Here is a 24,714-nt window from a genome sequence, read left to right as displayed (position 1 = left end):
CGCAGTAGGACCGCGCCCTCTCATCTTCCAGAGGACCAACCAGGTGAGCCTGGAATTACAGAGGCATTTCCTTGAGAATGCGCCCAGTCTGAAGCTCAGGGAGTTGGAGGCTTGGGTGGCTGCATCAGTCAAGGGAATGGGCCAATTAGATATTGCTTTGATTAGGCCTGGGCTCTGGGGCTGGATGGTGCTTCTCTCCGATGCACCTAAATTGTAAGGGTGTCCAGAATCTGCCGCTTTTCCAAAGACACATGGTTTCCTGACTCCGAACAAAGGCAGGCTCAGACACTAGCTTCCATTCACTTATTCAGTCAGCAAACTGTGCTGAACAAACACCTACTGTGCATCAGTCAGGTCAGGAGGTGCGTGTTGCCTGCCGACAGGAAAGAGAACAAGAGGGAAGCTTGCTGTTAGATGATTTCCATACCAATCTGGAGAAGCCCCAAGCTACTCAGAGTGTTTGCAAAAATAAGCATTTTTAAAGACAGGGGAAATGCAAAGCACACCCATGCGGCACTCAGCACAGTTTTCAAATGTTTTAAAATTGTGAAATAATCCTATATGTTCTTTTTTAGACTGTGAATTAACGAGATCTGAAAACTGGGCCTGTTAACTACAGTCGTCTCAAAATAGTGATGAGTCCAGATGATATTTTGAGATAAGTGCCTCAACCGTAATATGCCATGAAAGTAGCTGTGATTTCTGTTGGAGGAAAGAAAACATGTCAGGCGATGCTAATGCTCCAGGGCACTCTGCCTAGATTTGTAATTGAATCAACTGCTAAACTGCAGTTAGAGGTGAGCAAAAATAATGATGTCATGTTTCTCTGTTCAAATTCACAGACCCTCCCCCCCCCCCCCCCCCCCCCCCGTTCTTCTGTCCCTGCAGACTTTCTTGGTTAAGAAGCCAGGTGGAATAGGCATGGTGGCACAGGCTTGGAATCCCAGTCCTGTGGGAGGCCGAGGCAGGAGGAATATAAGATCAAACAATGTAGTGACTCTGTCACAGAATGAATGAACAAAGGGGCCTTTGGATGTATCTCAGTGATAGATGGCTCACCTAATAGAAGAGGCCCTGGAATCAATTCCCAGAAAGGCAGAGGGTGGGGGAGGAGAGAGAAGAGAGGAGGAGAAAACCTAGGTATCCTCTCTACCTGGCAAATGAGTAGACAGGCATGCAAGTTGTGTGCTGTGTGCTTGAGGGACATCAATGACACAAAGGAGGGCTTGTGTGGCTGAAGTTGACTTTAAGAAGTCCCTACAGAGGTGCAACATGGTCACCTAGGTGGCCCCATTCAGCATAAGAGCCCTACATTCTTTCTGTAAGTCTGAGTCTTGAGTTAAGGGCCCTAAACTCACACTGTGACCAGTGTCCCCAGCCAGGGAAACTTGGGTCGGCTTGACATTCCTACTTGGATCCTTAAAGGCGTATGTCGCAGCTTTACCACCCAAATTTTCCAGGGCTATTTTGGGGGCAACCCAGTGAAGCCCAGAGCAGCATGCCTTATACCACTGAGTTCTGTGCTCCTGAAGCTTACCCAGCCTAACGGCCAGTGCCTAGCTCCATGTGGTGACCAGGCTCCTTCCAGTATGAAGTGCCCCTTACCTCCATGCTCCCTGACCAGCTTTTCTATCAGCCATGATCTACAGGGCCCCTCTAAGTCAGAGGCTGGGGAAGGTCCCTCTTGTTTCTTTTCTGGAGATCCAGCCTAGCCATCCTGCCGCGCAGATATACTCAGTACAGCAGGCCATGCTGGGCTGGCTGGTGTGAGCAGGGAGCAAGGAGAGGCCTTTGTAGCTGGATAGGAACCGGTGTGACAAGCTTGCAGGATGATGTCAGGGCTGGCACCGGCAGAGAACAACTCTGTTGACAAGAAGATTAATTAGACAAACGCAGTTCCAGTCAGATTCTGCCGCCATCTCCTCCTCAGAGGTCAGCTCCACTCAGGCCCTTGCTAGAGACTTTTTCCCCTGTCTTTTTAGAAGAAAACTTAATCTCCTAACAAGACAGCCCCCAAAACAATTCATGGCATGCCAGCAGAACAAGTACATACAAGCATGCTCTGCAAAGGTTCCAGGAACCCACCAGGGCCTCCCTTCTACCTGTCCAGACAGATGCTGCTCCAGGAAGAATGCTGGTCTCTACACTGGTCCTTCCTCATCAGAGATACTGCTCTGGGTGGGCTATCTCTGCCTTTCCTAGGGGCTTCTCTTTTCAATAGGTAGGGGTGGGCAGCCCACCATGCCAGTCTCTGAGCTTCAAAGCTTCCCCACAATGACCCCTTCCTCTCAAATCCTCTCTTTTTTCAACAGGTGCCTGCCCCCATGGGAAGAGAGTGTGAGAGTGGCCTCTCTCATCATTCCACAAGCATTTCTTGAGCATGTTACATCCAAGCAGACCTGAGGATAAACAGGTGATCTTAGCATCACCTAAGAGTGAGGGTAGGCCTGAGAGGGGCTTCTGTCTGGGAGGGGGAGACATGGAGAGGAGTCAACTAAAAGCACATGCATGTCTGTGGGAAAGGATCCAAGAAAGAAGTGTGGAAGAAGGAACCTAGAGGTGGCAGCCATTTTTGAAAAAAATGCTTCCAAAGGAGGAAGTGAAGGTAGGTTGGAGACCTGAGGAATTCTGGGAAGCTGCCTGGGAAAGCTGCCTCAGAGCCACAGTGTCAGGGGCAGAAATGAAACAGTGCCAAGGGAAGAAGTGCTTTGTAAATATCTGTCCCTTGCAAGAATAAAAGATTATTTCTAAATTGTGTTTCTCACACATAGCCCAACAGTGGAAGTTACCCATGAGAGTGAGGGTGGATAAATTGTAGATTCCTGCCTCTACTAATTCTAAAGGGTGGCATTGTGCCCAGAAAATGCCATTTGAGCAGATTTCCTATCCTCCCAACACACCCCCACCTCCTTATAATGAGCTCCCTCTCATGTCCCATCTCCAAGCAGGCCACTGGGCCCCAGACTGCTGCTGTCTGACTGGAGAGAAGCCAAAATCAGAGCAACTGAGTGGCTGATGGAACAGCCCTGCCCAACCTGCAGCCCTTCCAGATATCTGCCAAGGCCCAGGGCCTAACAATCCCTGAACACTGTGCTCTCAGTGAAAGAATGGAGCACCAGCCTGCAGGAATCAGCTGCAGTCCCACCCTCCTGGGATCCAGGTCGGTCACAGGTGTGAGTTGTGCTGGATGAGCACTAAACAGAGTCCTTGGGGCCTGTTGGATCCTTCAGGGGCCACGGCCATCAACGCAGTCACTAGATCTTAGGCAGAGCTGCTGAGAGTGGTAGAGACTGTGTTGTTTCCTGGGGCCTTGCCTGTCTGTAGGGGTCCGCAGACCAGGAGGTATATCTGGAGTCTACATGGGCACCTATATAACCTTAGGTCTGTGTGCCTCTCCCTGGATCCCTTTGATGTCCTGCAGGTGACAGCCTCTGTGTATGTGTGACAGTGGTGGCAGGCAGGAGGCTGCCTACTGCTGTGACACATGAGGAGGCAACTTAAAGAAAGAAAGGGCAGGCTTGTTTCAGACACACAGTTTGAGGGGATACAGTCCTTTGTGTCGGGGAAGCTTGCAGCAGAGTATGAAGAGTGTCACATTGTCACAGTCAGGAAACAGAGAGACGAATGCCAGTGCTCAGATTGCTTTCTCTTTTTGACTTTGTCTAAGATGTCAGTCCAAGGCATGGTGCCATCTACTTTCAAAATGGTCCTTCCCACCTTAACTAAACCTCCCTAGACCTACCCCCCCCCCTCTCTCTCACACACACACACACACACACACACACACACACACACACGGGCTGTGTCTCCCAAGTGATTTTAAATCCAGTTAGCAAGGAAGATGAATCAGCATGGGGTGTACAGAATTTGGGCAGTAGAGCCTGATGGGCTCTTTCTCCCTCCCTCTGTCTCTGTCTATCTCTCTTTCTCTCTCACTCATACACACACGCACACTGTGCACATGAGGACACATCCTTGTATCTTAGGGGACTGTATGTGTATACTCCAGCGGCATGGAGACCAGCAGTGTGGGGCTGCAGGTAGCACAGGGAAGTTGCATATTTTGTTCACGTGATCCAGAACTCAGGGATGTGGAAACCTCGACTCCAGGAGAGGCTTTATGATCCTGAACTCCAAGGGCATGAAGACCGGATGAGTTGTTGAGACTCTGTTGGGAATCAGCTACTAATCAGATCTGTTAAAGGCTCTTTTTTTTTTTTTTTTTTTTTCAGCTGCCTGTGGAGTGGAATTCCTGAGACCCTACTGGGAGCTGACTGGTGCCCTTCACACACCCCCACAGTCTCCCCATGCCCCTAAGTTCCCACAGAAGGAAGCTTTGCCCCCAGGCACTTGCCCACTTCACTCCTATGAGAGACACTGAACTTAGAAAGGGGTAACATAAGGAGTTCTGTGCCCTGTCCTGAGCCTGCTACCAGCATGCAACCACAGGCCACATCTTCCCTGCCAGGCAGAGGGACTATGGCATTGATTTAAAACTCGGAAAAGTAAGACTCTGTGGAAAGCTTACACACACACACACACACACACACACACACACACACACACACAGCAAGTAACAATCAGGAGATATGGGGATATCTTGCTCCTTTGGCTAGTGGTTCTGGAGTGCTGAACCATCCAGCAGGGGTTCTACAAAGAGAGTTACTAGTGGACTAGAGTTCTCTTTCTGGGAAGTGATCAAACTCCATGTACTGATCTCTGCTGCCCTCTGCTGCCCGTGGCTGGCTGAGACACAAGGACACAAGCTCCATGCATCTCAGACACAGCAGCCCTGAGAGGTGGGGGAGCCTGATGTTCAGAATGGGCAGGAGCTTTCTCCAGCTCACACAGAATCAGCCCTGGGCTTGCCTCATCATCAGCAAGGCAGTTCCTCCTGTACCAACAGCAACATTGCACTCAGGGAGTTGATAGACACGTCTCTCACTGCACCTCTGATCCAGAGGAAGATGGGATCTCACTTGAAATGAATTGTCTTAATCAAGCAAGCTGTGGCTGTCATAAATGGAGAAGTTTTTCTGGATACTCTGACATGTAGAAGGCATGGAGAGAGTGAGTTTTAGACAGCATGACGGCTCCCCACTGTTCACCCTTTCCAGATAAGCTGCAGTCCTGAGAAGGCACTGGACAGTGACTAGGGATGTGGAAGCAGTCTTTTAGACTAGAGTTAAATTATTTCATTATAGGATGATCTTAGTGATAGACTTCATATAGGTCTTAAGAGACAGCTCAGTCAGTAAAGTGGTTTCTGTACAAATACTAAGACCAAGTTCCTTATAGAAAGGAAGAGGAGAAGGAGGAAGAGGAAGAGGAAGAAGAAGAGGAGGAGGAAGAGGAAGTAGTCATAGTAGTAGTAGTAGTAGTAGTAGTTGTTGTTGTTGTTGTTGTTACCAGAGCACCTGGAGGCAGAACTCCAGTCAAAGAGAACAAACGGCCTTGGAGGTTTGAGGCAGAAGGGCAATTGAGAGATACTTTCCTGTTTGCTCTGAAAGTGGTAGATGCTTCTGGTGCTTGCATTGGGCAGGTGATTGGTAGAATCATTAACTAGACAGTAAAAAAAGGATAAGCAAGTGTCCTAGTTAGGGTTTCTATTGCTGTGAAGAGACACCATGACTACAGTATTTAACTGGGGTTGGCTTACAGGGTCTGAGGTTCAGTTCATTATTATCATGGCTGGAAACATGGCAGCATCCAGGCAGACATGGTGCTGGAGAGGTAACTGAGACGTCTACATCTTGACTGGTAGGCAGCAGAAAGAGGCTAAGACATGCTAGGCTTTGCTTGAGCATTAGAAACCTTAAAGGTACACACACAGTGACACACTTGCTCCAACATAGCCACACCTCTCCACAGTGCCTGTCTCTATGAGCCCATGGGGCCATTCTCTTTCAGAGTACCACAAGGAAGGAGAGGAAGGCAGAGACTGAACACTAATGACATTTTAATTCTTGCCCCTTTGGGCTATCTCATACCCTTAAGTGTACTCAGTGATCTAGAAGATCCCTGAGTGGGATTTTTCTTAACAATAATATGGCCACCTGGAGAAGACAGTGGTGATATTTTTAAACTTTGTTTTGGTGGTTTTGTCACTGTGAAAAAATTCCTCATATCAACAGGTTACAGAAGAGTTTATTCTGGCTCACAGGTTCTAAGATTTCAGTCCAAGCTTGGTTAGATCCATTGCTTAAGGAAGGAGGTAAGACAGAGTCTCTGTGGCATAGGCTGCTCACCTCCTGGTGCTCAGGAAGCAGAGAGACTCTACCATCCTAGCAGCTTTCCTCTTTCTTTCCATCTTCTGATCCCCTGCCTGCAGGATGGTGCTACCTACATACCTGCAGGGCTCACTTTCCACCTCCAGTTACCTCTAGAAACAGCAGCAGCCATACTCAGAAATACACTTTACTAATCCCCAAGTGTCTCGATCCAGTCAAAGTGACATGGAGATTAACCTTCAGAGGCTTTCTGTATAGAAAAGTGAAGTTCCAGGGATTGGGATGGCAACACCTTGGGACTTAGACACTCAGGGCAGGCAGAAATAAGACAAGTGTTTCTATGTGGGAAGAACCTAACTTAAAAGGAGCAAGGAGACAGTATGAGTATGATTGCTAGGTGGCCCAGAGCCAGCTGGGGCCCTGAGAGGAGCAACAGGCCTGGGTTGTGTCTCTTGTTGTCTACTGGACAAGCTGTGTAAGGGACTGACATCAACAGCAAGACCCAGTAACTCCCCTGATCCATTTTTTTTATGAGACAGGATTCCACCTAAGTTGGCCTAGAACTCATTCTATAGCCTACGATGGCTTCACACTCATAATAATCCTCCTGCCTCAGCCTTCCTAATGCAGGAGCTGTGGATACAAGCCACTACCACACTGGGATTCAAAGACTCCTTTTTACACACTATGGTAGTGAGCACTGAGAGTCATGTGCTAGCTCTACGTTCTAGACTGAATCTGGCCCCAGGTCTCATCACTGAGGGTTATGGTGCCGTCTACAAGCTCTGGTGACACAGGAAGGGAAGAGGGTATACGGAAGGAGCTTGCCCTAAGGTTAAGAACTCCAGGACCAGGGCTCCTGAATCAGCTGGGGCTTGTGCCTTCTAGAGAAGCAGAACTCACTTTTAGGCACTCATGGAAATGTGGACACCAAGAGCAACCAGAAAACAGGCCATGCTAGTTGTGTGATGGCTAGCATTGACTGGCAGCTTTATGCCATCAGGAATCACTAGGACAAGAATTTCTGGACATGCCTGTGAGGAAGTTTATAGACAGGGCTAGTTAGAATGGAGAGCATCCACTACCTGTGAGCAGTACCATTGTGGTGCTGACTGGAATGGAAAGATACTGAGTGTTCACCTCTGCTTCCCGACCATAGATCCAATGTGACAGGCTGCCTCAAGCTCCTGCTACCAACCCCCACACCATGATAGATGGTACCCTCAACCCCTCCCCTGCCCCCCAGAACAAAGCCCCATTCATTTTCATTCATTCATTCCATTTCCTTCCTTCATTGGTCAGATATCCTCCAACAAAAACAAACAAGAAGAACTGCTCATAGAATTCTGATTTTCATTCTATAACAAGATGGAGAGATACAGCTCAAGTTGGGAAGTGTCTAATCTACCCAGGGAGGGACAGGAAGAGGACTTTTGATGCCAGATAGCACATCCTATCTCTTGTCCCTAAGATGGGTCCAAAGCGTGAGCCAGGACATCTGCAGACATCTTCCAAGGAAGATGGTCTCTTCTAAGTCACTGTAGCCTTTGATTACTGAGGCAGCCTTTGGGGCTACAGCAGCTCTTGGTCACTACCCTGCTGATGGGAAAAAAGGAGAGTAACTAGAAAACAAAGAAAAACTTCCTAATGGCTGCATATGAAAATAATTGGGGCAACTATAAAAACCCCAGAAGTCTAAGCCATAGCTCCCACGACTTTAGCTGAGAAAATGAAACCCAGTACAGTTCAGGTGGCTAGGAGCAGAAGCTGATGTCTGCCCAGGATGTACAGCACCAGCAGGCTGCTGTGTGTTAGCATCCTTTGCTTCTCAGAGGGTAGCAGCACAGGGATGTAAGATGAAGCCTGAGGTCTATGCTTTCTGACTTTTATGATCACAGAAGAAGGCACAAATTGTCCATGCAAGGCTGATCTTGGCTTAGAGACGTATTTTGTTTGGCTTGCACTGGATTCTTTTTAGTCAAGCCAGTATTTAAAAATCTGATATAGCACATTGTTCTTTGAACTCTCATCCCCCTTTGAAAGATCAAAAGATCCGACACTCAGGGTCTCCCATTTTGCTGTGCCGTCTGCTGGAGCAGAGTGGCTGTTGCTGATCTTCCTCCCAGAGCCCAGAGCCCTGGACCCAGGAATTAGCAGTTACACAGGGAGGGAAGAGGTGCTACACCTTTGCCATGCCATCCACACTAGGACTGCTCTCCTCTGCAAGCCCTTGATTTTCTAATTAGGTCTGGAGCCTTAGGATTATAGCTGTCTGTAAAAGGAAGTGTTTGGGCCACTGGAACCTTAATCAGGCAACAGAAAGTGAGTTCACTGTTCTGTGATATGAACCCCAGGCTTCAAAGAGACTGATTCCAAGACACAAAAGTCATGGACATCACAGTCAGAACACAGTGGTGTTTGCATGCAACTCCTGTACTTCCACAAATCTCTCTCTCTCTCTCTCTCTCTCTCTCTCTCTCTCTCTGTCTCTTTCTGTCTCTCTTTCTCTCTGTGTGTATCTGTCTCTGTGTCTTTCTCTCTCTCTGTTTCTGTATCTGTATCTGTGTGTCTCTTTCTGTCTCTGTCTCTGTCTCCCTCTCTTCCTCTCTCTCTCTCTCTCTCTCTCTCTCTCTCTCTCTCTCTCTCTCTCTCTCTCTGGGTATAGGTGTGTGTAGGCCATGCGGAGATGCTAAGTATTTTCTTCAACCAGTCTTCACCATATGTTTCTCTGGACAGTAGTCTCACTGAACTAGAAGCAACCCATCCAGCTAGACTGGCTGGCCAGCACATTGGAGATCCTCCACCTCCCCAGGGCTGAGATTACAGGTGCACACTGCTGTGTGTGTGTGTGTGTGTGTGTGTGTGTGTGTGTGTGTGTGTAGTGTAGATCCTAGTGACCTGAACTCAGGTCCTCATGATTGACCCACGAACACTTTACACTGAGCCATCGCTGGATCCCACCCCTGTACACTTTTAAATCATCTCTACAGCCCATAATACCAAATTCACTATGAATGCTGTGCAAATATCTACAGCCTGTATCCCATAGAACAGCACCCTGAACAAGAAAGTCTGCCCATGTTCAATGCAGTCTGCATGTTCAATGGGCCTGACTAACCAGGACACGCCAAGCAACAGCATGTCACTGTTTCCAAGTCTTTCCCATCTGTGGTCAGTACCAACAGATTCAAAGCCAGCAGATATGAGAGCTGACAATGCTCGCCTTCTATCCCAGGAGCCAGGCAAGCCACTCAGCCACCCAACTAAAAATACAGTGATACTGTATGGTTTTATTTTCATAGTTACTCTAATCATTACATGAATCTAGAAAAACATTCAACTATTGACCTCACCATCATTGTCTGGCTCCCAGTGCCCCGCTCAGCTGATGCTTGTTGCTCTGTTCACTAGAGCTCACAAGTAGGAAACCTTCTGGCATCTTTGCTGAACTAAGAGGAGAACGCTCCTTCAGCAGGTTCAAGGAGCACGCACAGCTGTGGGCCAGCGGGTGAGCTCAGGGCCTCTGTTATCTTGACTCCTGTAACAGGAAGTGGTCAAAGGGTTTTTGTTGGGTTTGAAAGTGGTGACTGAGAAGCTGCATGCTGAAGTGGACCCTTCAGAAGGCAGCAGAGAGCAAGCAGAGCTACAGAGCTACTTGGGGAATTATTACTGTGGATCTGAGGGACAAGACTTATGTAAGAAGCTGATTCTTTGGGCTTGTGGTTCCAAAGGGGTAAGAGTCTCTACCATGGCAGGGGGGCATAGCAGGCACGGTAGCGGAAGTAGGAACTGAGGGTTTATATCTTCAGTGTAAGAACGTTCATATCTACATGGATGAAATGAACTGGAAATGTTGCAAGTCTCTAAGAGCGCAAAGCCAGGGGATGGACTCAGGTACTGACGGACATGGCTGAGTTTAAATGGATATTGACAGCATGGCAGATGTCCTGATGAGGGATGGGAAGGGACATACACAGAAATAATGGGGCATTAACCAAGAGAGGGATGATGGGAGGAGGATGCTCTAAGGGCCAAATGGCTAAAGCTCGAATTTATGTTAGAGTGTAAGTCAAGGGCAAATGGTGTAACCATGCAGATTTTAGATACATAGGTAGAAGGGGATGCTATAAACAACATAATAAAGAGAGAATTGGGATAATAAACAAATGTAAGTCCAAAAGGAGGGCAAAGGAGGGTGGATCAGAAAGCAAAGACTAAGTTATAGATTCCAGTGGAACCACACATGGCAGACACTATTGCTAACAAATGGATGGATGCAACAGCTGGAAGAGGGACCTGAAGGGACCTGGCTGGGAGGTAAGAAGGAGATGTGGAACTTCCATGAAGAAAAGGAAGAACAAGCATTAACAATATAACCAGAGGGGAGAGGAAATATTCTCCTCATGCTAATTACACAGACAGGAGCAGTGAGCGTAGAAGTCAGTTGTTCCTAGGCCCAGAGGTCTCATCTCTGGACCAGCCTCAGGCTCTAGCTAACCATGGTCTGAGTGTGTCCTGTATTCTGATTCATGGAGTCAAGATCAGGTTGCTGGGGAAGAAGTTCTGATGCTGAAGACTTGGAGCCCATTGACTGGACCATTACTATGATGTTAGGTCAGCAGTAGACTCCTGGTCTAGAAGCAGGAGGGGATGGGGATGTGAGGTGTTAGGGGGCATAGATGCCAGCTTCTAGAACTCACAGAAGGAAAGGTGTACCAGACAGCAAGAACAACTCATGACTATTGTTTACTCAGAAGCACAGGTGTTTCTGGCTGATCCCATCATGGGGGCGGGGCATAAGACAGCATCCAGGAAAAGAAAGTGGTCTGGTCTGAATTATAGAAGCCTTTTATGCCACTTAAAAGTGAACTTGTGGGGCTGGATAGATGCTCTTAACAGTAGTTAAGAGCACTTGCTGTTCCTCCAGAGGACCGAGGTTTGATTCCCAGCACATGCATGGTGGTTCACAATCTTCTGTATAGTAAGTTTGAAACCACTCTGATATACATGAAACTATGCCTCAAAAAGCAACCAAATGAAACCAACCAAAGCCAAACCACTGAGCTTGCAGCTGGAACTGATGCTGATTGAGGGTGCTGTACTGTCCCACTGAGTATAAGGCAGACAGGAAGGGCAGATGACTCTCCTAAAACGTAGGAGACAAAGGAGAAAGACATCTTTACTGAAGAAGTTCAGAATATTACAGACAGAAGCAGGCAGAATACAGAGGAGGCAGAACAAGTTCCCCAAACAACAACAACACAAAACAAAAACCTGTTCTGTTCCGCAGACCAGAATCTTAGAATGTCTAATGTCCTGTGCTTTCTTTCCGAGGAGCAACGTAATTTGCATTATAAAGGCACTGAGAAGGTCTGCTACAAAGAAACATGCTGAGTTTTGGCATCTAAATTTATCTAGCCATGATAATGCTTAAAATATTTAATACCTCACTGGATGTCATGATCCCAAGAAACACAGATTGGAATATACACGTTGGGAAAAGGCATTCTTGGATCCAGAAGCCTGAAAAGCTTAAAACCAGAGACTGGATTTTTCCTAGCCACTCTAATGGCTCCAGAGGTTTTAACAAACTGGACCCTGGGGTATGGAGTCTGGACCGTTGGTTTCTGTGATTCTCTGGTCAGCAAAAGGCAAGAGGAGAAATGCTGGCAGAGCAGTGGAGTTGTTGCAAATGGCAGTGGAAACGGAAGGTGGAGGGAGGTTGGGGGAACCTGGCTCATCCAGAGCCCTACCAGGAAGCAATCTTTTTTTTTAAAAGTTTATGTTGGAGCTTGGTGTACAGAGAGAGTTGCAGGCCAAGTCAGCCAGGGCCATGTCTGGAGATTGCCAAACCAAACCAAACCAAATGAAATAAAACCAACAACAGGGAAAAAATAATCAAACCTCTTAGTTCTAGGTCAGTGATAAAGGGCTTATCGTCCATGTAAGAAGCCCCAAGTTCAACCCCCAGCACCTCAGAAGCAAACAACAAAGATAAACAAAGATGGCTACTCTCCCAATGAAGACTGCCAAAGAGAGGGCTCAGAGGAGTAAGGAATGTAGGTGTGTCTACAGAGGGTCTGAGCAGTGCCTAGGACTCTCCAAGCTTTGGTACTAGTGGATGCCATCACCAGAGGTCCACCCTGGAGTAAAAGCCAGACACAGGTTGCCATGTTTGTTGTGAGCACATAGACAGGGCATTCACCACAGGTGCTCACTCAGTGAGGAGACTCCTTTCTTGTAGCCTCTCTGGTGACAGCTCACTCCTCTCTGGGATGCTGAGCACTGAATTTGAATCCTCAGGGCCACCTATCTCATTGTCACAAATGTTTCCTCCTGGATGGTCCTGGAGCCTTATGTCTGTAATCTTGGCCTCTAGGATGTTGTGGCAGCTGGATTGCCATGAGTTAGGAGCCAGCCAGGGGATAGGAAGCAAAACTGCCTCAAGAAAGTCACACATGGCTGGAAAGATGGCTCGGCAGTTAAGAGCATGTACTGTTCTTGCAGGGGACCAGAGTTCAATTCATGGCACAGGTGACTCAAAGCACCAGTGATTCCTGTGATTCAAGCTCCAGGCATTCCAATACCCTCTTTTGGTCCCCTGTGCGTGACACACACATGCATGTACACACATATACACACACACATATGCATGTACACACACACATACACAATTTTTTCAAAATAGTGTAGTTGGGACATTAATTCAGTGGTAGAACCCTTACCTGATATACAGAAGGCTCTGAGCTCTATCCTGGCACCCTCACCCAACAAAAAAGTGGGTCTGTACTGGGAAAATCCCACTGACCACAACAAGGCCAAGCAGAGGCTTCCTCCCACCCTCAGCCAGAGGACAGAAGTTTTTCAACTGCCAATCTTCTGACAGGGACGAGAACATCTGAATGCTCTGAGACATTCCACCTACCCACTGTGGGTCAATGGAGGTAGACTAGCTCTCAAGAGCATGATCACGAAGGACTACAAACTTGGTGGCTTCTATAAATAGAACCTAGCCTCACCATCCTGCAGGCAGAAGTCTGAAGCTGGAGTGAACAGCTGGGCTCCCTGCAGAGGCACCTTCCTTGTTTTTCCTAGATTATTATATGCTTGGTGCTGCTTGGCTCCTGACAGTATAGCATGAGTCTTGTTCTCTGTCACAGCAAGGCTTCTCACATAGCTTCATGTTCTCTCTCCTTGTAAGGATATCATTCAATGGGATATGGTCCACACAGATCACTGGCTCCATCTCCTTTCCATCTTTGCTGATAAAGCTCTTGCTTGTGAGACTACGGTTGTCTATAGAGCATATGCCTACCAGGATTCCCAAGTGGAAGTTGACCTTGGGCCTAAGAATAGAGATCAGGATTAGAATGACTGGCAGCCACTGCGGCCCCACCCAAGGAGAAAATAGCCCATGCTGTCCCTTTGCCATCCTTCACTGACTTTGTAATTGAAAACAGGGATTCTGCAGTAGCAGAGAAAGAACTAAGGTTCCAAAGTCCTTGACCAAGGAACAGAGCTGACCCCAAGAAACAATATTGTGGTTTTTAAGCCAGCAGGTACTGTTTCAGCTTTCTCTAAACATCTGGTATTCATCTAAAAGAAAAATAAGGATGAAGATAGAGCGTGGGCATGCAGTGGTTTCTGCACACAAGGAGAACACCCAAACCACAGTGGTCTCAGTTGTTCCGCTTTGCAAATAGGTCTTGGAATGTTCAAACTGCCACACAAAGGTTTGAGAAATGCTTTGCAAGCCCTTCTTTCCCGCCAGCAGCACACGCCTGACCAGCAATTCTCCTTCCTGGTCCAGCCAGCTTCAGACTGCCTTGTTTTGCCTCTTCTTCAACTGACTCTCCAAAGGAGAGCACTGATTCAGACCCCCTACCCCCCCGACCCCCCCACCCCCGATTTAAAGAGCTTGAGATGGCTGAGGCTGGGTGTTGCGTGTATCAGGTCTTGCATTCCCTTTTGTCCCTTTAGGGTGACCAACCACTCCTGTTTGCCAGAGAATATCTTAATTTGTTTAGGATTGAAAATCTGGTGTCCCAAAAAACTCAACATGAGGACTCAGGACAGTGTGTCACTTGTGTCTCTTCACTCTACAGTGCCATGTGAGTCAGATGATACAGGGACAGGCTGCCCTCAGAGGCTGAGGTTAGAGGGCAGGCAGGATGCACTCACCTGTGCTCATGCCCCTTTGCCTGCACTGATCGCCTGCCAGGCCCCTGGACCTCCTCTATTCTCTAGCTGCTTTGAGAGGGGACCTTGGATCCTGGGCATATTCCTAGCAGGGGACAGATACAGTGCTGCTGAAGGAACCAGGCATGCAGGTCAGGACCAGATGGGGTACATGCTACTCTGACATCTGCAGGGCTATCTCAATCAAGAGGTACTGAGAATGTTCTGTGGGACTTTGTGGGCAGATTCAGGACTGGCTAGACTGTTCAGAAAAATCAAACTGATGGTTTGAATATGAGGTGTTCTTCATCAGCTTGTGTGTTGGAAGACCCTGTCCAGCTGTGGCACAGGCTGCAGGAAGGTTGTGAAACCTTTAGGTAGAGTCTCATTGGAGGAAGTGGGTCACTGGGGTGAAGTCCTGGAAGTTTTAGAAAGGGATTCTGTTTCCTATGTACACTAGACATCCTATGGATGCAGTGTGACCTCTTGCCTCATGCCTTTGTGCCCAGAAACAGTGATCCCAACAAGCTCTCCCTCCCATAAGTTGTTTATCAGGTTTTTGTTACAGCACTGAGACAAGAACTGATAAAATAATACTTCTCTATGGATTTCAGAGAAGCAAGCATAACTTCTGAAATATAAGTATACATTTATAAGTGTTCTGCAAAGTCAAAGAACACTCACTAAAGCCCAGTCAAATGGGAAGGCGCTATTACCTTCTATAAGACTGCATTAATGCTGGCTGGTCTCAGATGCCCCCACTTTCAGCAGTAAGCTCAGGTGAGCCCTCCCTGGGCCAAAGTGCACAGTCCTATTAGAGGCCCTTCACCTATCAGTTGAGAGTCCTAATCCTGATTCAAATCCAGCCCCACTCTGCCCAGTTCCCCATAAGCCCAGTCACGCCAAGTATGTAATGGAGTTCTTCCTTTTATTGGGATCTGAGAGTCCTCAAAAGGGAGAGCACAGAGGGTGTGAATAACATTGCTCCAGGCCAGGGCAGAGGACTGCCAGTTAGTTACATTTTGGATTGAGGGTACTGGGAAGGAGAAATCAACAGGACTCAAATCCTGTGTGTTGACGGGTAGCTAAATGTACTTCTTCTAGTAACATACATTAGGCAGCATGTGCTGGCCAGTCCTATGTCAACTTGACATAGTTACCTGAAAGGAGAAAGCCTTAACTGAGAAAAATGCCTCCATAAAATCTAGCTGTATGACATTTTCTTCATTAGTGATTGATGGCAGAAGGCTACAGCCATTGTGAACGGCGTCAGCCCTGGGCCAATGGTCCTGGATTCTAGAAAGCAAAGCTGAGCAAATCACAGGAGCAAGCCAGTAAGCAGCATCCTCCACGGTCTCTGCATCAGCTCCTGCCTCCAGGTTTCTCCCCATTTTGAATTCCTGTCCCGACTTTCTTCAATGGCAAATTATAATGTGGAAGTATAAGTCAAATAAACCCTTTCCTCCCCAGCCTGCTTTTTGGTCATGGTGTTTTGTTGCAGCAGTAGAAACCCCAACTAAGACATAGCACTAATAACACAGCAAGTATAGGGAAACTAACATGAAGCCACCGAACTGTACCTCTGCCACAGCCGTGTGAACTTAGACTTTTCGGGCTCAGCAAGTTTTTGAAAAATTAGATGCCCACTCCAGAGTTATGACAATCAAAGGTGTTCTGGAGTTTAGTCCTGAAGTGGTGACTCACCAAAGTTCCTAGAAACAACAGGTGCTAGGCATGATGGGTATAAAGCAGTCCCAGCCTAGTTCACTAAAGTTACTGGCTGATTCTGGAAAGAAGCAAGGAGTTAAGACATTCCTTGACGTAGCATTTGTGTCTGGTGTAGTCCAGACACCGTGAGGGCTGCCAGAAGGACCCTGGTGGATCAGACATCATTAATCATCATGGTTGGTTTCTAAGTACTGGAAGGCAGATGCCTTCTGCTTTTCGGCCTCAGGTAAATCAGAGATAAGTGGAACGGTCAGTAATCATACACTAAGGTTAATGGGTACCACTCAAACATTAACCTGATGCTTCGTGAGAAAACGATACAAGCCTTTCCCCATGTCTTCATGAGTCTGCTTCGGGCCCCTGCACAGGGGCCTGTGCAGTGCGGTGTCAGTTTCTTCCTTGACCCTGTCCTGTTGGTTGTTGGTTGTACACTTGCTGCTTTGGCACTGTGGGATTGCATGGGGCTCCATCAAGCACGAGGACTCCTCAGTCTCGGACGTGTCCACATTCGGAGCACACACACCTCTGCTCCTTACTAAGGTATTTTATGCAACAGGCAGCACGCACACCACTAGTTTCAAACACAACTAATTTTTGTCTTCTGGCCTTAACTATCTTGGCTTAAAAATGATGGAGAATGACCAAAGATGGAAATGAAGGGAGGCAGAGTGTGTCTGCAGTAAAACAGATATGCTTCAAAGGTTTCCAAACCTGAGGCCATTTACCTGAGAACTGTCACAAGTAATACAGCAGTCAGCTGGGGCCACTCACAGACGTTTCCTGGGAGAATCTGAGACTGCAAAGTGCCAGATGGGAGGGTTCTGACATTCTCCTGAGCACAGGGAGTTGGTGGTAGAGTCTACTGCACTCATTGTAACGATAACAAGAGACCGAGTGCCAATCTGTCCCAGTGGGTCAGTTGGACCCAGAGACTTCACGAGGCAGCAATTTGGCTCCTAAGTGGAAGTCATAAAACTGCTGTCAAGGGCAGGGCAGTAACATTTTAAGGCTTTCAAGCCACCTATCTTCAGTCACATGGACCTCCATCAGTCCTCAAACCAGATGGACCAAAGGCAATAAACACGGGCCTGATGATATACCAGCAAAGCTTCACTAACAGTAACTGGCAGATGTGGGAGTGGAACTGTTACAGCCTTCCTCTCCAGCCTCCGTGCTAGCCAGTTTCATTTTTTCAAATGCTGAAGCTGCAGGAAGCAAGCCGGCACCTCCTGCTACACCACAGAGCACAGACTAAGCTGTCTTTACCTCACCTCAGACCCACAGCCGTTGTTCACACCCAGTCTTTTTACAAAGGTCTCACATGGGGTATGGAACGAGCCACCTCACTGAAGCACCCTGACTTCCCTAACTTCAACAATGGAAGACAGAGTTGCTGAAAACCATCCCAAGTTGCTGGGAACCAGTGACTAACTTTGACCTGAAGATGTGTTTCTCAGAGCCCCTGAAAAGACACAGTAGGAGTGAACCTGTTGTTCTTTCGGCTGTGTGGGGCCCAAAGACCCCATCTCAAAAGAAAAGGCTCAAACAACAAAGTCTTGGCTGGGATTTTCCTTTATTTATCGTTTTTATAGTCACAGATGTTTAAGTTCTGAGTAATAATTTATAATAATTACATCTAGTGGAAGAAAACCAAGGCAGGAAATGTAGAAAAGAGGCTTCAGAAATGAGGTTACTGGAATGTATCCTGGAAGTTAACATTCAGACCATCGGAGACCACGGACACTAAACAAAAGGCTTAGACGTGCTCCATGAAGACTGTGAGCCCCGAATACAGAGTTCAGCAATGTCCAAAGCAAAGAATGCACTGTGTTCTCAAGATAAAGAAAGTGCTGCGGTGGGCTGTCTTCAAATGCCTCTGCCCTGCTGTGCCCTAAATGACTGCTTTATCAACACAGGCACACACAGCTTGTATCTGAAAACCCATCAGTTGCCCAATCTCTTGCTACAGAGTTCTTAAACATCTTCAAATTAGCTAATGAGAAAAGATAGTAATTCAGTCTTTTGAATTTTTAAGTTACAAAAATTGAAAAGTATTCAGAGATCGTAAAAGCACTTTCCAAAAGTATAAACACTATACACTTTCCCACTGTGTGTCCCCAGTCCTGAGGTCACATGGGACACAGAACTGGCTCCTAGTGTAAATGTGCCCCTGCTGCTGAGCACCTGCAGCCTCAAGAAGGTGGCGTCACAGCTAACAAGGGCCAAGTCTGACTACGACTGTGACCATGAGCACAGTCAGGTCAGCTCTCCTTACACCTTGCTTCCAACATCAGATTTCCTGCACAGAGCCTGTCAGCCTTCTGTTAGTTCCTCCTTGGGGGACCCCAGCTCATTCAATAAATCTCTGCCAGCCGCTCCAGCTTTTGAAGCAAAATGCACTGCTCCCTGTTTAAAGCCGAGGCTCTTCAGGCTTCGGGCATAGTCTGCATAGATGGCAGTGATGAGCTTCTGTAAACCTCAGTTAAGGAATTGAAGAGCACAAGGGGCCTGGGAAATGCGTGGCTCCTCACAGGCTCTGAAGCCAGATGCTGCAGGGACCTGGTGGCCATGGAGAGCAGCATGTCAGGAGCATAGGCACTTCTTTATGAGGGGACAGCTTCAATCTAACCATGTTGTACCTTGCCCCAGCTGAGTCTATGCTTCTTTCAGAAGACTCCAGCTGGCATCCTCAGGTTCTCCCATACCCACTCCTTTGAGGGCTAGAGAATGAATGGCAGAGGCCAGGGCAGAGCCTTGAGCACACCCTCACTCCATGTGGGAGTTTCTGAGAGCCTGGCCGTCAGAGTAGAACACTTTCTTAGGGAAGAGACTCCAGACAGCTGGGCACCAATAGCCCTGTTCTGTCATGTTCTGAAAAAAGTTGATACCAGACCAGCTTCACCAGTGACTAGGTCCATGGCCTTGCCTAGCCTTAGGCTTTAGTTACTTTTCCAAAAAATTGATTTAGTTTAGCTTTTTAAAAAAATGGATATGTATAGAGCTCATAGCGAACATAAAGGAGGCAAAATGTAGATGCCTAAGAAAAAGTACAGTAAGAAAAGGCAGAGCTATGGACACACACGGACCTGAAAGCCATAGCCACAGCCCGTTCTTTTTAAAAGAAAGTGTCCCAGGTGATGGCTAGTAGATATTCAGAGTTCCTGGGCATGGGCAGCTCACTGCGGCCTGACTATAGGGCACATCTCAAATGTTCTGCCGTATTCCACATCAGAGGCTCACCTGGGTACAGTGTGTGTGTGTGTGTGTGTGTGTGTGTGTGTGTGTGTGTGTGTTGGGCAGTGTTCAATTTTTTTTAACCAATATTTTCAAGGTAAACATATAAAACATTTTCCACAAAATGTCTCACTTTGAAAGGACACTATATTGAAGTACCAGGACCACGTCCCTTCTCTTAAGTTCAAACACATATCATAGACTCTGAGCCCTTCATGGGGCAGTCCTCCTTGCCTCTCCTCTAACTGACCTTCAGTGCAGCAACCCACTCTGGTTCTTTCTCCTCCCCTTCTCCTTCTCTTCTGGGTTTGATGACCCACAACACCGATCTCTCTCAATAGAACACTGATGTTACCTTTCCTCACTCAGAACACATGTCCTCACAAAGGATATCTGTGTCCTCACTGACTTCAAATGCACCATACTTGAGACAGGCTTCCACAAACAACGCAGCTCTATCAAAGTATCTCATGCTGGGCAACAGAACAAAAGTAAGTTAGTTCTCAAAAATAAAATAAAATAAAATAAAATATAAAATAAAATAGTTCTCAAGATCTGCCATAGGTAGGTGAAACCAAGCATGCATTTCTGTCTGGAGCTCTGTACATTTTCTGTGGACTGCTCCATAAGTGACGCCAACCCCCCTCAGCCCTGGTTTCTAAAGGAGAGGGGCACACACTTCTCTAAGTACAAGCTTCCTAGAGGAAACTGCAGAACACAGTGTAAGGAGTTTAAACCACTGTTATCTAGGACCATGTGCTTTTCTAAACTATGCACCCACTGCCCAGAGTTATTAAGTCATGTGTCAAATTTGTCTCAACTTACTGCCTCTAGTTCTCAGTAAATCAATCCCCCCTCCCAGAGTGAGGTATTCATGCAGGACCCCACCTTGACATACTCTACAGCCTCTTTCAGCCCCTGGCACTTCTGCTCAGTACTCTCTTAAGGCTCAATCTTTTCCAACTGTCTAAAGACTTCTATATTTTAAAGTATGCTCTTTGGGTGAACATATTGGTGGTAAATGTTATAGGCTCTAAAACAAATAACTAATGACCAGCGATGCCCCTGCATGGTTTAGGTTCTGTCTCACACACCTGAATTGTATCATTCCCCTTTCACATCAAGCCCGGGTACTACCCCACCATCAGGGCATGAGGCACTGGGAATGGCTCACCCAGCAAAGCCTGACCAGTCAGGGCTCACATGACTTACCTGTGAAGCGTCTCTGCCACGCTGACAAAGCAACCCAGAGAGAGGAGGACCAAGAGGGCCTTGGACTTCTGGTTGACTTGTGGAGAACAAAGGTGGTCAACCCACCGCTTCAGAACATCTGCACATTCTTCAGAATTTAACCGAACCTGAGAAAGAGGTCCATGTTAGAACAGAAACACCCTTTATAGAGAAACAAAGTTAAGTGTGCTTCTCTGAAACAAACAGCCAGGCTTTGCTCTATTACACAGTCCAGTGGCTGCTGTGAGACCTGGATGCACCAGAGCCTAGCAGACAGGAATCAGCTGCTTTCATCTGATCACACCGATGCAAGCTCTGTCTTCCAATAAGCAGCAGCAGCAGCAGCAGCAGCTAATACTCAGCCCGAGTGGAACTGAAAGTAACCTGAGGTAGAGCAGCTTCGAAGGAAGAGAGCAGGACACATACTGGAAATGCCCACCTTTGCAAGCCATGCCGCCCGATTCCACTCGCCATATGTCTGCAGGTAGCGACAGGCGTCTGCAGCCTTGTCTATCAGACAGAGTAACTGAACGCCCTCTGAAAGACAGAAGAAGTCATCTGACCCTGCAGTGCTCTCTTTAACAAATCATTAAACAGTAACACCATATTTTTCTTTAGATTTGTGCATTTTATATAGGGTGAGCACATTTAATTATTTCAAATGGGTATTCAACTTGGACCTAATGGGAAGCTACTGAACTGAATTTTAAAATAAAGTATTAGACAGTGCTCTATAATGTTACCCCTCATGCAGCCAGGGAAGTAAGCATGAACACACTCTAGAGCACGATTTGGGATGGTGCACTTCGCCCAGAACTGCAGGACCTAGGTCTACTGTCACTGCAGTTAGTGATGCCTCCCTCTATGCTTCAAATAAGCTCTGCTAACGTGACTGTGGTCCTCCTACAAGCAGTGCTAGTTTTCTGTAGCGTATATAGCGAGACATGTCTCTCACAGCCCAGCCCAGCACTGACAGATGCCATGAAAGTGCCTTACCTGCCAGCTTGCCATTGGCGATCATATTGGTTGCTACCAGCTTAATTGTGCTCTGAGAAGGGCCTGAAGAGGTGACAGTGGTGACCAAGCAAGCTTTCAGCGAGTCACAGTAGTAGTGCTGGTTATCTGCACTTGTTTCCAACAGCAGCTGTACAGCTCTGTCTGTCTAGTGAGAGAAATGTCTCCTTTAGTTATGGAAACATTTTCTTCCAACAGAACCTTATGAAGTTGTAATGTGTGATGTCAAGAGTCTACAGCCCACAGGCAACACTCACTTCTGACACATGCTCCTGGATGTTTTATCAACATACATGGAACTGATGATAGCACTGCACTTTGTCTCTAAGGCAAGCATAAAAGCCAGCCTGATAGAACTGCTGGGGACTGCCCACTTGGGCTGTGCATCGTGAAGTGCATCAAAGCAAACCACACAGCTGCTCTATTACAGAAGCACAGCTGCAGTGAGCTGGCTGCAGGTGTGCACCTCACAAGCTCTGACACTAAGTGTGCGCAAAGGACATGCATATACACACATGCGAAAGTGAGAGTGTGTGCGTGTGTAACAATGCTCTGAAACGTTCATCAACTAGCAACTCCAGGAAGCCGAAACTGACATACCTGTCCCAACAGCAGGAGCTGGTCTGTGCATTTCCTTGTGTGATCATAAGTTGACCGTTTTACTTCCTGTAGATTAACTCTTTCTAGCTGAAATTTCTAAAATAGAAAAGGAGGAGGCAGAAGAAGAAAGAAAAATAAATAAAAATGGAAGAAAGAAAGAAAATTTAGTTTAGATCAAACTTTTTAAGTTGAGTAGAAAAACTGAGATTTATTGAAAACTGGAGTGAGCTAAGTAAAATGAGTTTTCCAAGTTAAAAAGTTTAAGACAAAAATCAAGACTGTTTTAATAAAAATGTTCATGTGCATTAAAATTTGGTGTTTATAAGCTTTCAGAGAAGCAGGCTTTTCTCATACAGATATGGCACCACACTTATTTTTAGGATGTAGACTGTAAGTTTAAGGTACTCAGGAAAACTTCAAAACAAAGGCCATATTTGTGACAACTCTTTATCTAGAAGCAGCGGCACCTGGAAGTAGGCATTTTCACAGAGCACATCATAGCAGATATCCAGTGGGTTGTTCAGCCTGTCCTTAGGAGCACCTTCCTTGGTTACCACTGTGTCCCCAGCCTTGGCTTGGGACAAGCTGTGCAGGTAGTGGGCAGCCACTGTCCAAAAGTGCAGCTCTGACTCGTCGCCATAAAGCCTGGAAGAGGAAAGCAAGGCCTGTGTGAATTCACTCTCCAGGCCTGAGCAGTGGCCCTGAGTGGCCTCAATCACAGGAACTGTTCCACTTCAGAGTGCGCCAGGGAAATCACAAAGCAGTGAACCCTCTCGCCTGGTTACTGCATTCCCAACAGCACAAGGCCTGACCACACAGGGCCCTTCACATCCAACAGCTCTATAGGCCTGCTTTGCCAATAGCATTGTGTTTGGGCATCAGCTTCACAGTAAAAGCTTCTGGAAAAAGTGTCAAAACAATCTGCTACTTATTCTCTGGAACACAGAGGGAAATGGAAATGTCTACACGACTCTGCTGAGCACTAGGGAAGTATAGCTTATTGCCTTTAAAGGTAACTCATCAGGATGTTTATAAATACATAATTTCTAGCTCATATTTTAAAAGCTGCCTATAGGTGAAAGTCCTTGCAGCACACAAAGCCCAGATCTCATCTGAGATGAAGCTGGACTTCCGGGGCTGTATCAGTACTCATAAACTAGAGTGTAAGTCAAATCTAAAAGAGGAGCTTAGAATTTCAAAACATGTTTAGTTGTAACTTTTACAAAGCCAATTACTGCTTAAATTCAGCATTCCACTTCAGAGAGCATTACCTGGAAACCAGCAGGCACCTCTGCAAGAGAGTGAATTCAGGATCAAGCAGGAGTTTCTTTATGTCGCTGCAGATGGGAACCCAGACAAAGGTAGGACAAACATTTCCAGCCAAACAAAAAGCAAAGAGAAGTAACAATACAAGGTCAGAAATTATAAAAGCAGGTACTTCGTCTTGGCTCCCAACATCTGAAGTAGTAGGGTGCCATCAATCACCCATGAGTGGCAGGGGCCAGGCCTCTGCTGTTTAGTCCTGCAGAGTTTACCTGACTACAAGGATAAGGATGTCACCATTGACAGCATTCTTAAAGTTGACAGTTTCCCAAATTTTTGGAAACTGGAGGATAGTTATTTTGAAATTGCCATTAACCAGGTACTATAACTTCTTCAAGATGATAATGATGATGTGTGGCAGAGTTTAGATTGCAAAAACATGTTCTAAGAGCCAAGAACTTCATGTAGACCCCATACTTCTCCTTAGTTTGCTATATAATTCTCAGTATTTACTTTTAAATGCTCATGGCTCTAAGAAACATCACTTTCTTAGCCAGAGTTGTGCCCTACAGGCCTGGCACAGGCTGTCTCAGAGCCGTTGCCTATGTCCTCTAGTGCAGCCCCATGAGGCATCACAGTGGAGCCTTCCTACACGGAGCGAGGCTCTTGTCAGACACAGCTGTTTCAGAGTTGGAAACTGGATGGAGACCAATATTCTCTCTGTGTGGTTATTAAGATGGTTTTTCTAGCAAACAAGGATACAAAGAGGAACAAACCTATGTCAAAGAATGGACTGTGGGCCAGTAACACTTAGAAAAATAACTTTTGGTTTTAAAAAGTCAAATTAATGTGTGTCACTTTCCCATGTTCTTACCTTCTACGAGATACAAAGTTACTTACTTAGACAGTGCATGCAACTGTTCTTGAAGGAGAGTCTTTATTTCTTCATTTTCTGGGTAATCACTGTACAGAAAAAAGTTTGAATCATTCATTGTCTCTGCAATTACCATCATGTATTTCTTTACTGAAAAAAGTTGTATTAATAAAGAATTAACCTTTTTATAACCTCTGGTTAAAAATTTGGCTACAGATCAAAGTAGTAACAATGTGCCTGAGACTCACTGACCATTTTCATGGCTGACTTTGCCTTACTGAATAAAAATAAGGAAATGAATAAAGAAAAACCACAGGTTTCCAAGAGAGAAGAAAATTGGTTTGCTGGCTCTAAGAACAATCA

The 24,714-nt window shown here is 46.6% G+C and overlaps 1 protein-coding gene and 1 long non-coding RNA gene across 7 annotated transcripts in view; both read right to left on the bottom strand.

Annotated features, from left to right (window-relative positions):
- LOC143434098 (uncharacterized) overlaps positions 1–1,848 on the bottom strand; it is a 77,849-nt gene extending 76,001 nt beyond the window's left edge. For both annotated transcript variants that reach the window (XR_013103326.1, XR_013103325.1), the window contains exon 1: positions 1,606–1,848. This is a non-coding gene — a long non-coding RNA (uncharacterized LOC143434098). The remainder of the gene's footprint in view (positions 1–1,605) is intronic.
- Positions 1,849–17,690: 15,842 nt separating this feature from the next.
- Positions 17,691–24,714, bottom strand: part of Wdr11 (WD repeat domain 11) — a 46,541-nt gene continuing 39,517 nt past the window's right edge. For 4 of the 5 annotated variants that reach the window (XM_076911439.1, XM_076911434.1, XM_076911452.1 and 1 more), the window contains exons 21-29: positions 24,378–24,440; positions 23,486–23,551; positions 22,682–22,859; positions 22,215–22,310; positions 21,597–21,762; positions 21,040–21,137; positions 20,583–20,728; positions 19,764–19,843; positions 17,691–18,607 (exon numbers count right to left, since the gene is read on the bottom strand). In XM_076911439.1, coding sequence (XP_076767554.1) covers positions 18,450–18,607; positions 19,764–19,843; positions 20,583–20,728; positions 21,040–21,137; positions 21,597–21,762; positions 22,215–22,310; positions 22,682–22,859; positions 23,486–23,551; positions 24,378–24,440 — 1,051 coding nt within the window. In that variant the 3' untranslated portion in view covers positions 17,691–18,449. Of the gene's footprint in view, positions 18,696–19,725; positions 19,844–20,582; positions 20,729–21,039; positions 21,138–21,596; positions 21,763–22,214; positions 22,311–22,681; positions 22,860–23,485; positions 23,552–24,377; positions 24,441–24,714 lie in introns of all 5 variants that reach the window. The other variant, XM_076911457.1, reaches the window with a different exon arrangement.

The sequence above is a fragment of the Arvicanthis niloticus genome, chromosome 1, assembly GCF_011762505.2.
Source record: "Arvicanthis niloticus isolate mArvNil1 chromosome 1, mArvNil1.pat.X, whole genome shotgun sequence".
In the NCBI taxonomy this organism is placed as follows: domain Eukaryota; kingdom Metazoa; phylum Chordata; class Mammalia; order Rodentia; family Muridae; genus Arvicanthis; species Arvicanthis niloticus.
Note: the sequence above shows the minus strand (reverse complement) of the source record. Positions and strands in the feature narration are given on the sequence as shown.